Source organism: Pelodiscus sinensis, chromosome 1 (genome assembly GCF_052426305.1).
Source record: "Pelodiscus sinensis isolate ZL-2025 chromosome 1, ASM5242630v1, whole genome shotgun sequence".
In the NCBI taxonomy this organism is placed as follows: domain Eukaryota; kingdom Metazoa; phylum Chordata; order Testudines; family Trionychidae; genus Pelodiscus; species Pelodiscus sinensis.
This window is the reverse complement of record NC_143052.1, coordinates 355430715-355443812: the sequence shown is the minus strand read 5'-3', so window position 1 is coordinate 355443812 and position 13098 is coordinate 355430715. Positions and strand designations below refer to the sequence as shown.

The following is a 13098-nucleotide window of genomic DNA, read 5'->3' as shown; positions in this document are numbered from 1 at the left end:
TCCCTTGCTGGAGCACTGGGTGGGCAGAACGGGGCAAGCACCAGTACTCCGACTCCACCGAGCCCGGCCTCAACCAAATACACAGGGAAGGGTTGGAACTTAACTTCATTTACCACTTTGAGTCTTATGCCAATGCAGTGCACAGAGATATCAGTTGGCGCCCACACTGCCTTCCACATCTGAATAAAGTAACCATCCAACCAAACAACGGAGCTGACAATGGTTCTTACCAGCCTCTTGGAACTATTTCAACCATCTCCTCCCCATCTTTTTTTCTCATTTATTCCCTTCTTTCCCCCTTCCTCTTCCCCTATTTATTCTTGGACCTGGACTTCTAATACTCCAGCCATCTGAAGAAGTGGGTTGTACCACGAAAGCTCATGACCCCATCTACATGTCTGGTTAGTCTGTATGGTGCTACTAGACTATCCGTTGTTTTTTAAGTTTGTCTAACTCAGCTCCCGCTCTGAAGCTTTTGACCACGCTTCACAATCATCCTTGGTGAGGACGTGTTGAACATGTGTTTAAAATGATTTCAATCTTGTACTGTATGTAACGTCTTTTGGTCAGCAAAAAAACATCCCCTGAACCTAACTTCTGCTATTTCCAGGACATCTCCTCTGGCAACTGGATTCACTTAACATTGTCTTACTTCAAGTAGCATTATTCAGGAACATAACCATGATGCTTAAGCAAGGAATTGCTATACACATATCCCGGGGGGACAGGGGGTGAAATACTTTCAGGTCCATTACTTGTTCAACAGGGTGTTAAACAGCATCTGCAGCCGAGCTTTAGATCTATGAGAACTAGAGTTACAAAGTGATAGGTCAGCTGTGCATCCTATTTAGAACCACAAGTGGGCAAATAGGCTTCAACAAAGAGAGAGAGAAAAAGAGGGAAATCCAGGACAGTTCTGTGTTAAATATAAATGAATTCAAGATAAAGGAAAAGTTTTCAAAGATTTAATGGGGTTTGGGAACAATGGTAATTCTGGAATTGGATTAGTTTAAAAAACGTCTCAGAATATAATGAATACCTCAGCTGGAGATGGTACCTGTATATCCTGAGCTGGAACAGCCTTCCCTGCGACTGCCTCTCAGGTAGCCATGATCCGCACTGCTCTGACCCAGCTGGCCCTGGGGTGTGCCCCATTTATAACAGCTCCGTGCACTCCCAGCAGGCTTTGCTCAGCCTGTGAGAGAAAAGTGGACATCGACCTTTCAACAGGTTGGAGACCCACCTGTCTGGGCTGCTGGGCTATTTACGCAGCTTTCGGAGTAAACAGCAATTAAGGGCCCTTCCCAAAGGGAGAGGAGAACTCCCGGGCTCTGGGCTGAGTCAGGGAGGAATTGGCTGCTCTGTGCATTTGTGTGTAATTAACAATTGTGTTAATTGGGAAGAAAACGATGGACAATGTGAAGCTCTTGAAAGGGTCGGATGCCCTGGAAATGCGCAGCATGTGTGAGCAGAGAATAGGCGGACTGATGTGGATAGATCTGTCTGTGGGAAGATGCTCTCTGCAGACAGTACCTTTCACTGAATGATCAACACCCCCAGTTTCCTCCACCCAGGAAACTGACTGTGAACATATCCCCATTGTACAGATGGTTAAACTGAGGCATGGGGAGACATGAATTGACCGAGATCACCTAGAAACTTGAGTCTCAGGATGTGAGATGGAATTCAGCTATCCTGACTTCCCTGCTGTAACGAGGGTGTCTCTGTCATGCTGGGAGGAAAATGGACTCCCAATCGGGCAGGGCCTGTTCATTGGATGGGGGGCAGAGGAAAGGCTGGAAGAGGGCGCCTGAGCCTCGCTCACCTTCTCCCGGTGAATCTGAGGGTTTCAGAACAAGCTGGAGTGTGGTAGCTTCCCCCTCCTGTGTGGAGTGAACTCCGGGACTCCACTTCCCCTCTCTCTCACACACCTGCCCACCCAGCACAGTCCCTGGGGTCACTCTGGGGGGATGGAGTCACTAAAAGTAACACCCACAGCATGTTCCTGTGGGTTCAGTGATGCCGGGGGCCTGTACTGGGACACAGACCTTGTGCTCCCTCTGGAGCTGCTGTGGAACAAGAAGGTCCTCTAGGCAGGACAGAGGTTGGATTGCCATTTGCATTGGGTTTGTTTCTCTGCCTCTCAGTTCATTCCCTCCCTGTGTCTCCCAGGAGGACTGGAATCGGATGTGCCAGGCTGAGTCAGACTTTCCCGTCCTGCCTCTGCTCCTCATTCCACAAGGAATAACGGTAGTTCCAATTAGGATCTCTACTTCGAACTACCTACTCCGTGCATTGTGTAGCCACAGGCACGATGTTTGGACTAAGGGAACATGCAAATGAACATGCAATGGTGGCGCCCAGGAATGTGCAAAAAATGGCGGCACCCGGGAACATGCAAATGAAGATAGGGACATAATTCAAAATGACCTTAGCAAGTTAGGGAAATGGTCAGAGGTAAACAGGATGAGGTTTAATAAAGAGAAATGCAAAGTGCTCCACTTAGGAAGGAACAATCAGTTCCATACATACAGAATGGGAAGCGACTGTCTAGGAAGGAGCATGGCGGAAAGGGATCTAGGGGTCATAGTGGACCACAAGTTGAATATGAGTCAACAGTGTGATGCTGTTGCAAAAAAAGCAAATATGATTCTAGGTTGTATCAACAGGTGTGTTGTAAGCAAAACTCGTGAAGTCATTCTGCCGCTCTACTCTGCGCTAGTTAGGCCTAAGCTGGAGTACTGTGTCCAGTTCTGGGCACCACATTTCAAGAAAGATGTGGAGAAATTGGAAAGGGTACAGAGAAGAGCGACAAGAATGATTAAAGGTTTAGAGAACATGACCTATGAAGCCAGGCTTCATGAACTGGGCTTGTTTACTTTGGAAAAAAGAAGATTAAGGGGGGACATGATAGCGGGTTTCAAATATCTAAAAGGGTGTCACAAGGAGGAAGGAGAAAATTTGTTCCTCTTGGTTTCTGAGGACAGGACAAGGACTAATGGGCTTACAGTGCAGCAGGGGAGGTTTAGATTGGACATTAGGAAAAAATTCCTATCTGTCAGGGTGGTCAAATAGTGGAATAAATTGCCAAGGGAGGTGGTGGAATCTCCCTCTCTGGAGATATTTAAGAACAGGTTAGATAGACATCTGGCAGGGAAGGTGTAGACAGAGCTTGGTCCTGCCTTGAGGGCGGGGGGCTGGACTCGATGACCTCTTGAGGTCCCTTCCAGTCCTATTATTCTATGATTCTATGATATTTAAATCCCGGGCTTCATTTGCAACTCTGGTTGCTCTAATTACCCTACCTAGCTTGAACTGATGAGCTAGTGTAGACATACCCATGGAGGTTATGTCCATCAGTGGCTTTTAGCCAGGATGGGTAGAAATGGTGTCCCTGGCCTCTCTTTATCTGGATGTGGGTGACAAGAGAGGGATCATGTGAGGATTACCTGTTGTGTTATTTTCCTCTGGGGCATCTGGTATTGGCTACTGTCCGAAGACGGGACACTGGGCTAGATGGACCGTCAGTCTGACCCAGTATGGCCGTTCTTATGCTCTTAAACAAAACAAGTATTTCATGACAGATAACCCATGGAACTTTTTGCAGAGGATGTTGTGAAGGTTTGGGAGAGGGCAACAGGTATACATCACTTGATACTGACCTTGCATTGTTCTTGCCCTCTGAAGTACATGCTATTGGCCAGTGATGGAAAAAAGTAGCTTAGATGAAAGATAGTAGGCGAGATGGACCGTTGGTGTTTCCCAATATGGACATTCCAATATTCTTAAATAGCCTCCCCTCTCCGGGCTTTGTCCACATTGCACGGGTTTTGTGCAAGAAGAGATCTTCCGCAAAAACTTCTTGCCCAAAAGCATGTCCACAGCTCAACAGTGATCACAAAAGCGATGTGCTTTTGTGCAAGAGAGCATCCACTCTGCAAGGACGCTCTTGCGAAAGAAAGCTCTGATTGATTCCCATTCACAGAATGGCCAGCAAGGCACCTGTGCTTTTTCTTTTCACGCAAGAAACCCTAGCGGAGCATCCGCACACACCTGTTTGCGCAAGAGCTGTAGCGCAAAACGGGGTTATTCCTCATGGGGAGGAATAACTCTACCGGCAAAAGCTCTCTGTCCTGTCAATTTACTGTATTTTCTTTGCGCAAAAATGCATTTGAGGTGCGGACGCTATGCCGGTTTTTGCGCAAAAACCTTGTAGTGTAGACATACCCCATATGTATTTGCCCCCCAATGCAACTGACTCTCTCCCCAGAGCAGAGATAGTACCCTGGATGCCTGACAGGGCCTCTCTTTCTTTAGAGTTAGCAGGAAAGTGGACCTCCCAATACCAGGTCTCCCTCCTCCTGCAACATCTGAGGTCCAGCAGGACCAGCGGTTTGTGGACCAGGAAGTCCTGGCAAGAGGGCTGCTGGCAGAGTAGGGGCCTGAACTGGTGACAGAGCCCAAGTAGCACAGCACAGGTTGTGGCAGGCCCAGTAGCGGGGCTGAGGCCAGAGACATAGCAGCAGCATATCCCCAACAGCAGGGCTGAAGCCAAGGACGCAAGGAATGGGGGGCAGCTGAGGCCGGCAGCAGGAAGGGAAGGTGGTCTGGAGAGCTGGTAGCAGGCAACCTCCTCAGGTCTAGCAAATTCCCTCATTCGGGACCGGGCAGGTCCTGAGAGAACCGGCCTAGAAAGGTCCAACCTGTATCGGAGCTGAGTGGATTGAAACTGAATTTAATTTTCCTCCTTTTATGCATGAACTAGGAACAGTTGTTCCTGTCAGTGAACTGATATGTTATTTCCCCCTGAAGCAATGTTTGTATGAGCCTAAACAAGCTCTGGAGACTTAGTTAACGCTACAACCCCTTTCAAATCTGAAATGGCTCCCTGCCACCTCATGGTTCCGGGTAGGAGGTAGTAATGACCCAGTGAATGAGGAAATGAGACGACTGGAGCAAGGAAGAGAGGCAGGGATTGGCTGGAAGAGGCATAGCAGTGTTTAATTTTGGACATAAAAGGACAGGTTTCGGGGAGTGTACAGCTGGAAACAATGAGAAAGGCGGGAATCCAATTAGATGTATGTAAGGCCGACAGAAAGAACTGAACCTGGGACCTCTGGAACTCAGTGTATGACCCTCTACAGCTTGAGGTAAAAGCCAGCTGGCTCTCAGCTAAGGCTGTAGAGTAAACCCATTTTCTCTCGGTACGTGGCCCAAGTGCCGCTCCATACGATAGCGCACCACACCCAAGAGGGGTGTGAGTGACATGTACCTAGACCAAGTGCCCAGTGTGCCATGCTCAGAAAGCACAGTAAGATCAGGAAAGAGGTTATGTATCTTTGATAGTCCGAGGATATTTAGGAAAGCGGGCCCAGCAACTTGTTGTCAACTAGTTCTACACAGATGCACCAGGAAACAAAATATCAGGTGCCTCTATGAGTAATGAGCCGGAGGAGCCTGTCCCGGATCTGTCTGGTCCTCACCCCATAGATGATGGGGTTCAGCATGGGGGGCACCAGGAGGTTGACGTTGGCCATGAGAATGTGGAAATGAAGGGGCACATTCCGGCCAAAGCGGTGGGTGAGGAAGGAGAAGAGAGCTGGGATGTAACAGATTAAAATGACAGCGATGTGGGAGCCGCAGGTCCCAAAGGTCTTGAGCCGGGCGTCCTTGGTGGGAAGGCTAAAAATTACCCTGAGGATCTGTGTATAGGACACAGCGATTAAAACCATGTCCATAGCGGTCAATAAAATTACCACAGAGAGGCCATAGTAAGAACTTACCCGGGTGTCGGCACAGGCCAGGTTCACCACGGCCATGTGCTCACAGTACGAATGGGGGATGACGTTGGTTCTGCAATACGGCCACTGCTGTGCCAGGAGGACACAGGGCAGTACAAGCACACCACTGCGCAGCATCACGGCCAGGCCGATCTTGGCCACAACGAGGTTCGTCAGGACAGTGGAATGTCTCAGTGGATGGCAGATGGCCACATAGCGATCAAACGCCATGGCCACGAAAATCCCATACTCCACCCCTGAGAAACAGTGAAGGAAGAACATCTGGGTGAGGCAGGCACTGAAATCGATCTCCCTAGAATTGAACCAGAAGATGCTGAGGGCTTTGGGCACAACGGACGTGGAGAGGACCAGGTCGGTGACGGACAGCATGCCGAGGAAATAGTACATGGGTTCGTGGAGACTTGGCTCCTTCTTCACGATGAACAGGATGGCAGAGTTCCCCAAGAGGGCTATGGCGTACATGGCGCAGAAGGGGATGGAGATCCAGACGTGGGCTGCTTCCCGGCCCGGAATGCCCAGCAGGATGAAGGCGGAGGGGTTGGTGAAGTCGGTGGTGTTGGAGATTGACATGGAGCAAGACGGAGAAGGTGTCTAAGGCTGAGGCAGAACAGCGTGTCCTGCATGAACCGTATGTTTCCGTCTTCAGTGTGTGCCCAGAGCAATGGCTGCTGTACAGATGCCTGGATGGAGAGACAATATTAACATGAGACCTTCCATGAGCTACTGGACGCAGCTCTCACGACACGTAGCGGTCATTCTGCACCCATTAGAAATGGAAAATTGCGTTATTCCGAGGAATGAATTATGAACAGCCGCCACAATTAATGCCAACCTCATATCTGATAGCGCTCCGGGTGTTCCTGATTAGCACATAAGAACATAAGAATGGCCATACTGGGTCAGACCAAAGGTCTATCTAGCCCAGTATCCTGTCTGCTGACAGTGGCCAGCACCAGGTGCCCTAGAGAGGATTCCTGCACATGGGGTTGTGGGAAGCTGTCCTTGGCACCAAGAAGACGTGTGCATGAGGGAACGGGTTATCCCGCATTATTCCTTACTGCACAGAAACCCACGCTAGAGACTCCGGGCTTGGGGGGTTCCCCATTCACCCAAGTGTTTAAAATTTCAGTGGGATAAACCAATCCTTTGCCAAGACACATACCAGGTGGAACCATTCCAGCTAGGACGTGTCAGGGAAAAGACCTGGTGTTATTGACAGCAGCTCCATGGAAACAGCAACTCATTCGCAGCAGGGGCCCACACAATGACAACCATAGGCCGTCTGCAAGCCTGCAGAGAGGGAGCACGGGGGGCGGTTGCCCTAGCGGCTGGTGATCCTAAGGGGACCGGGGCTTCCAGGTGCTCCTACTGCTACTGTGCCCCCTGTGCGTGAACCTGGCAGCCCCCCAGTCCAGGTTACAATCTCCCTCCCAATTTGGCCTGTGAGGACTCTTGGCTGGAGGCATCTCCCTGCGCTGGGCCTCTGCCCAGGGCTCCCTGGCTCTCCTCCTGCTGCTCGCTGAAGGCGACTGCCGGCTGCTCCAGTCCCAGCTACGCTCTCTGCTCCTGGGCTGCTTCCCCGTCCCCCTGGATCTTGTACTGCAGCCCTGCCCCAGCCGGGCTCGGCTCTCTGGCCTGTTCCTCAGGCTGGCCTGGCTGGTCCAGCTCTTCTCCCCTGCTCAACACAGGCCCCGGCTCTCCCCTCAGCTCGGCCCCACTCTGACCCAGGCGATTTCCGCTCGCATGGAGGACAGGGCTCCACTGGCTTCCTGGCTTGCTGATTAGCCAGCCAGCCAATCCCCACCCCCGAGATTTTAGAATTGCCCAACAGACCCCTCACACACACACACACACACACACACACACACACACACACACACACACACACACACTGTTTCTCTGGCACAGGAAAGGCCAGAACCGAGGGAACGGGGAGCAATTGATACCAAAAGGAGAAGCACCAGGCAAGCACTAAACATTGGCCGTTATCAACCTGGATCAGGGACGTTAAAATCATCAGGGGCCGATCCCTATTTGGCAGGGCTCCGTGTCACAAAAACGCGGGTCTAAGGCACATTAACCAGCCACGGAGTCCTAGGATAGTGTGGGGCCGATTCCTCGAGGTGGAGAGGAAACGTACCAGGGTCTGGGACAAGGTCGATGGGTTCAAGGAACAGGTTCATTCGGCCTTTGGAAAGAAGCAGCGTGAAGTCCAGTTACTCCTCACGTCCAGTCATCCTGCGTCTGTCAGCAGGTGGCCAAGGGACCAGAGACCACTCCTGTTGCAATGGTGCAATGTCCTGTTATGAGGTTGTTTGGCTCTGTTCTGCTCTCCTGGTGCTCCTGACGGGAAACGGGGTCGGGGGATGGGCGATCACCCCGCTCTGCCTGCCTGGCATTGGGATGGGGGAGCGGGCTAGCCACCAACCCCTCTCCCTTGCTGGAGCACTGGGTGGGCAGAACGGGGCAAGCACCAGTACTCCGATCGCACCGAGCCCCTGCCTCAACCAAATACACAGAGAAGGGTTGGAACTTAACTTAATTTACCACTTTAATTCTTATGCCAATGCAGTACACAGAGATATCAGTTGGCGCCCACAATATCTTCCACATCCGAATAACGTAACCCTCCAAGCAAACAACGGAGGTGGCAATGGTTCTTACCAGCCTCTTGGAACTATTTCAACCATCTCCTCCCCGTCTTTTTTCTCCTTTTTTCCCTTCTTTCCCCCTTCCCCTTCCCCTATTTATTCTTGGATCTGGACTTCTAATTCTCCAGTCATCTGAAGAAGTGGGTTGTACCCAAGAAAGCTCAAGACCCCATCTACATGTCTGGTTAGTCTGTATGGTGCTACTAGACTATCCGTTGTTTTTTTAGTTTGTCTAACTCCTGCTCGGAAGCTTTTGACCACGCTTCACAATCATCCTTGGTGAGGACGTGTTGAACATGTGTTTAAAATGATTTCAATCTTGTACTGTATGCAATGTCTTTTGGCCAGCAAAAAAATATCCCCAGAACCTAACTCCTGCTATTTCCATAACATCTCATGGGGCAACTGGATTCACTTAACTCATCCACAGCTGAGCCACTTAAATGCAGCCACCTCAGGGCTGGAGCCAGGGTGGAGGGGTGCACAGCAATGAGAGACATATTTGCCCATGATACTGGAGCCAACTCATCCCCTCTAGCAAATGCCCTGGGATGGTCAACGGCCGTGCTGAGATGCAAGAGCCAGAGAACCATTCTCTGTCCACCATGCCCATATTACACTAGGTCTGTGGAGCAGGGGAGCTCCTCAGCTGGAGATGGTACCTGTGTATCCTGAGATGGAACAGCCTTCCCTGCAACTGTGTCTCAGGTAGCCATGATCCGCACTGCTCTGACCCAGCTGGCACTGGGGTGTGCCCCATTTATAACAGCTCTTTGCAGTCCCAGAAGGCTTTGCTTAGACGGTGAGGGAAAAGTGTAATTCGACCTTTTAACTGGTTGGAGACCCATCTGTCCGGGCAGCTGGGTTATTTACGCAGCTTTCGGAGTAAACAGAAATTAAGGGCCTTTCCCAAAGGGAGAGGAGAACTCCTGGGCTCTGGGCTGAGTCAGGGAGGAATTGGCTGCTCTGTGCATTTGAGTGTAATGAACAATTACAGTTTATTAGGAAGAAAACGATGGACAATGTGAAGATCTTCAAAGTGTCTGATGCCCTGGAAATGCGCAGCATTTGTGAGCAGAGAATAGAGAGACTGATCTGGATAGATCTGTCTATGGGAAGATGCTCTCTGAAGACAGCACCTTTCACTGAATGATCAACACCACCCTACGAAACTGACTCTGAACATATCCCCATTGTACAGAAGGGTAAACGGAGGCATGGGGAGACATGAATTGACCGAGATCACTTAGAATCTGGAGTGTCAGAATGCGAGATGGAATTCAGGTGTTCTGACTAGCCTGCTCTAACCATGGTCTGTCTCTCTGTCATGCTGGGAGGGAAATGGACTCCCGCTGGGGCATGGCCTGTTCATTGGATGGGGGGCAGAGGAAAGGCTGGAAGAGAGAGCCTGAGCCTCAGCCACCTTCTCCCAGTGAATCTGAGGGTTTCAGAACGAGCTGGAGTGTGGGAGCTTCCCCCTCCTGTGAGGAGTGACCTCCGGGACTCCACTTCCCCTCCCACTCACACACCTGCCCACCCAGCACAGTCCCTGGGGTCGCTCTGGGGGGATGGAGTCACTAAAAGTAACACCCACAGCACGTTCCTATGGGTTCAGTGATGCCGGGGGCCTGTCCTGGGACACAGACCTTGCCCTCCCTCTGGAGCTGCTGTGGAACAAGAAGGTCCTCTAGGCAGGACTGAGGTTGGATTGGCATTTGCATTGGGTTCGTTTTTCTGCCTCTCTGTTCATTCCCTCCCTGTGTCTTCCAGGGGAACTGGAATCGGAGGTGCAGGCTGAGTCAGACCTTCCAGTCCTGCCCCGGCTGGAGGGCATTTGGATCCCCAGCTCTGGACTTTCTGCCTGCTCATCTGGCTCGTCGGAGTTATTGCTCTGAGCAGAGCGTCTGGGTTTTTAAATACAGGAACGAGACTGAACAAATTCTCCTGTCTGAACCTAAGAAGTGGCCTTCCTCTGTAGCTAAAGGCAAGGAGGCTGTGAATGCTGTTCCTCACTCCAGCACAACTAATTCAAAAGTGGGGGCCTGCAAAAGCACCCCAAAATCTGATGTCTACAGGCTTTGGTACAAAAACTTCCCTCAAAATCCTAATACCCGGACTTTGAAGAATAAAAACCGCTGCCACCCCCCAAGTAGTCCAAGAAAACCAGGGAAAAGATCTTTGGGAAACCTCCCTAAAACCTCAGGCGTACCACAAGCTCTTTTCCCCAAGGAGCTTGAAAAAGAAAATAGAAAATACCAGCTGCTGTCTGTGGTAGCTGCCCCCTAGTCTGAGGCCTGCAGATATCCACAGACAGATTGCCCAGGACACAGAAATGAGCCAATACCAGGTCAATCAAAAATAGAAGCAAACGTTTATCAACAAAACCCAAATGACAGTTGCCAGCATGGTGACAAGATGGAAAAGAGCCCCCCGTTAATCTAGATATTCAGGGAAATCCCCTGGACTCAGGACTTCAAGTACAAAAGGAAAACACTTCTAAAGGGAAAAGAAAAAAATACACTTAGAACAGCTCAGCCATTAATTCCACATTCCCAAACCAGAAAAACAATAAAACCTGATGGATTATCTAAACTTTGCCGTGCTTATATATTGTGAAAAGACATTTCTTGGAGAGAGACAGGGCTTCCCATCTCCCTGTTACTTGAAAGAAACTGCTCTCTCTGACAAAGGAGGGAAAAGTTAAAAATTCCTTTCTCCCAGTTTGAAAACCCTACCTCCATTGTGATTGGCTGATCAGATACCTGGCTAAGCTAACCCATTTTCAACCAGGCTGCTGGTTAGCCCTCATGGTTATGACAAAGGTCTACACCCTGATTAGCTGTATTGTTGTATTGATTATTTATTAACCTATTTTTCATGGTGGAAAGCATTTGCGCAAGAGGGCTTTTGCCCGAATGGGAGCAGCATAGCATTTCCGTAAGAACACTGACAATCTTACATGAGATCGTCAGTGTTCTTGCGAAAATTCAAGCGGACAGTGTAGAGAGCTGGCAAATTTTTCCGCAAAAGCAGCTGATTTTGCGAAAAACTTGCCAATCTAGACGCAGTCACTCTGTCTTTGTTTCTCTTTCTGGTCATTTACAGGCCATTTTGTAATATTTGTGTGTGTGTGAGCATATGTATGTATGTTTGTGTGTGTGAGCGTGTGTGTGTGCGTGCGCATGTGCGTATTCTGTGTGTGTGTGTGTTGACATATTCAGAGTGAAAAACATGAAAGGACAGGGGTTCATAAGAAAAAAATTGGGTAGGTTTAGCACTGATTTTGAAAGAAAAAAGAATATCATTATTATTTTGGGATGCGGGGATGTGGGGCGTATGAGTTTTGAGATGTCAGTGCAATCATTTGAAAGACTAGAAAGAGAGAGCTTGAAAAAGAGTGAAAAGAATGGAAAAATCAAAAAAGTTGTAAACAATAGAAAAATGATTTTTTAAATTAATCACAGGGTAAAAAGATTATTTTCCTTTTCTTTTGTGACTTCCTGATGAAGCCCAAAGGAAACGCGCCACCTTGTAATTGGAATGACAGCTGGGTCGGTGTCTGGGTTGGTGCTAGATGGGGTGCTGTGTTTGGTTTATGTTCATCCATCCAGTCTTCTTGGGCCTCAGAAACTTTTGAAATCTGCATAGGGGTAGTCCATGTGTGTGTGTGTGTGTGTGCACGTAAACAGCTGGCTAATGGAAGGCTGTTTGTAACAAGAACATACTGACCTATGTCCAAGACAGGTCTACACTTATAGCATGATAGATAGTGATCGAACACCTCCCCCCAGTATGAGGTCATGGGTGGATCTGCCACGTCAGAGGGTGGCAACTTGGTACCTCAGGAGTGATGTGTACTTTGTTTGTACCCGTGTATGAAAGTGCATCTCATGGGAATTGCCTTTCTCCAACCAAAGGTACCATATCATACTCAGGGCCCTGACTGAACTGGTCCATTGTCAGGGGATAGAGATGCAGAGTGGTTCGGTAGAGTTGTCTACTGGCAACTATTCCTGTACTTCATTGGACAATAAGCCTGGCCTGATGCCTTCCATCCTTATCAGATTTTGTGGTCTTTGGGGGCTCTCACAGCATCTGCTGTGTCGAATACTTGTGCAACGTCAACACAACACACAAAGGAGCATCTGCGTGCAGCTGAACAGTTCTCATCATTGAAGGAGGAGGTGACATGTCAGGGCACCCCCCCTCCCAGTGATGTCTGGTTACCTCAACAGGACTCTCAATTGACCATTGACCCAGTGCTGGAGACAGACAGCTCCTCCGAGACACGTCTTTATACAGGAATGCAAACAGGTCGTGTATCACTCCTGACACCTCTAGGTGCCACCCTCTGGTATATCTGGCTGCCTCCCGTTGCCTTTGTTGAAGCAAACGCCTCACTCAGTTTAGGCAGCTGAACAGACAGCTTTATTGATCAATAAGGCAAAGTGTGCTAAATGTGGTCCCAGCAGAGCCGGACCCAGTAAGGCTGGCTAATAGAGGGTAAAAATATGACACCCAATCAGGGTCCCTGCGGGAGAAACCACAAGCCATCAGATCACCTCAGTATTAGAGTTTAGTGGATTTATTCTATTTCTATTGGAATTAATTACAGGTCGTCTGTCGCTAACTGCTACATTACCTGT

General features: G+C 49.5%; 1 protein-coding gene across 1 annotated transcript; it reads right to left on the bottom strand.

Moving 5' to 3' along the window:
* Positions 1 to 5423: 5423 nt before the first annotated feature.
* Positions 5424 to 6371, bottom strand: LOC102445933 (olfactory receptor 52E2-like). The gene has a single exon (XM_006112556.3). It carries the CDS (start codon positions 6369 to 6371, stop codon positions 5424 to 5426), a length of 948 nt encoding a protein of 315 aa, XP_006112618.3.
* Between the last annotated feature and the right edge of the window lie 6727 nt (positions 6372 to 13098).

Excerpts from the sequence above, each read along its gene's own strand:
- LOC102445933 (XM_006112556.3), bottom strand. The coding sequence starts at position 6,371 with ATGTCAATCTCCAACACCACCGACTTCACCAACCCCTCCGCCTTCATC.